The sequence below is a fragment of the Ursus maritimus genome, unplaced genomic scaffold (genome assembly GCF_017311325.1).
Source record: "Ursus maritimus isolate PB19 unplaced genomic scaffold, ASM1731132v1 scaffold_19, whole genome shotgun sequence".
NCBI classification, from domain to species: Eukaryota; Metazoa; Chordata; class Mammalia; order Carnivora; family Ursidae; genus Ursus; species Ursus maritimus.
Window position 1 is genome coordinate 39,496,931 of NW_024424341.1, and position 1,024 is coordinate 39,497,954.

General features: G+C 71.0%; 1 protein-coding gene across 1 annotated transcript in view; it reads left to right on the forward strand.

Annotated features, from left to right (window-relative positions):
- Positions 1 to 1,024, forward strand: part of LRP3 (LDL receptor related protein 3) — a 13,909-nt gene that overhangs the window by 10,987 nt on the left and 1,898 nt on the right. Inside the window, exon 4 of the mRNA XM_040634369.1 lies at positions 45 to 660. Coding sequence (XP_040490303.1) covers positions 45 to 660 — 616 coding nt within the window. The remainder of the gene's footprint in view (positions 1 to 44; positions 661 to 1,024) is intronic.

A 1,024-nucleotide genomic window follows, 5' to 3' on the forward strand; every position in this document is an offset into this window, starting at 1 on the left:
TTCTCCGAGCCCCAGCGCTGCGACGGCTGGTGGCACTGCGCCAGCGGCCGCGACGAGCAGGGCTGCCCTGCCTGCCCACCGGACCAGTACCCCTGCGAGGGTGGCAGCGGCCTGTGCTACGCGCCCGCCGACCGCTGCAACAACCAGAAGAGCTGCCCGGACGGTGCCGACGAGAAGAACTGCTTCTCCTGCCAGCCCGGCACCTTCCACTGCGGCACCAACCTGTGCATTTTCGAGACGTGGCGCTGCGACGGCCAGGAGGACTGCCAGGATGGCAGCGACGAGCACGGCTGCCTGGCGGCCGTGCCCCGCAAGGTCATCACGGCGGCGCTCATCGGCAGCCTGGTGTGCGGCCTGCTGCTGGTCATCGCGCTGGGCTGCGCCTTCAAGCTCTACTCGCTGCGCACACAGGAGTACAGGTGGGTGGGCGGGCGGCTCGCGGGCATCCCGGGGGGTCGCGGTGGAGGGCCAGTGGGGTGCGGTCCTGGCCAGCCCCGCCATGCCGCCCTCCTGCCCGCTGCCTTCAGGGCCTTCGAGACCCAGATGACGCGCCTGGAGGCCGAGTTTGTGCGGCGGGAGGCACCCCCGTCCTACGGGCAGCTCATCGCACAGGGCCTCATTCCGCCCGTGGAGGACTTCCCCGTCTACAGTGCGTCCCAGGTGAGTGCCAGAGCATGAGACTCCTGGGACGCAGGCACCCGCTTGGACCTCAGAGAATGGCCAGCTGGGAGACCGAGGGGCCAGGCGGACAGCACATGGCCCAAGGGTCGAGGGAGGCGGGAGGTGAGGCCCCGGCAGGGAGTGCTGTGGGGGGCCCACGGTCAGGTGGGGGGAACACGTTGGTCTCCTGTGGTCGTGCTGACCTCTGCCCCTCGGCCACCACCCCGTCCTCCAGGCCTCGGTGCTACAGAACCTTCGTACAGCCATGCGGCGACAGATGCGCCGCCACGCCTCCCGCCGAGGGCCGTCCCGCCGCCGCCTTGGCCGACTCTGGAACCGGCTCTTTCACCGGCCGCGGGCGCCG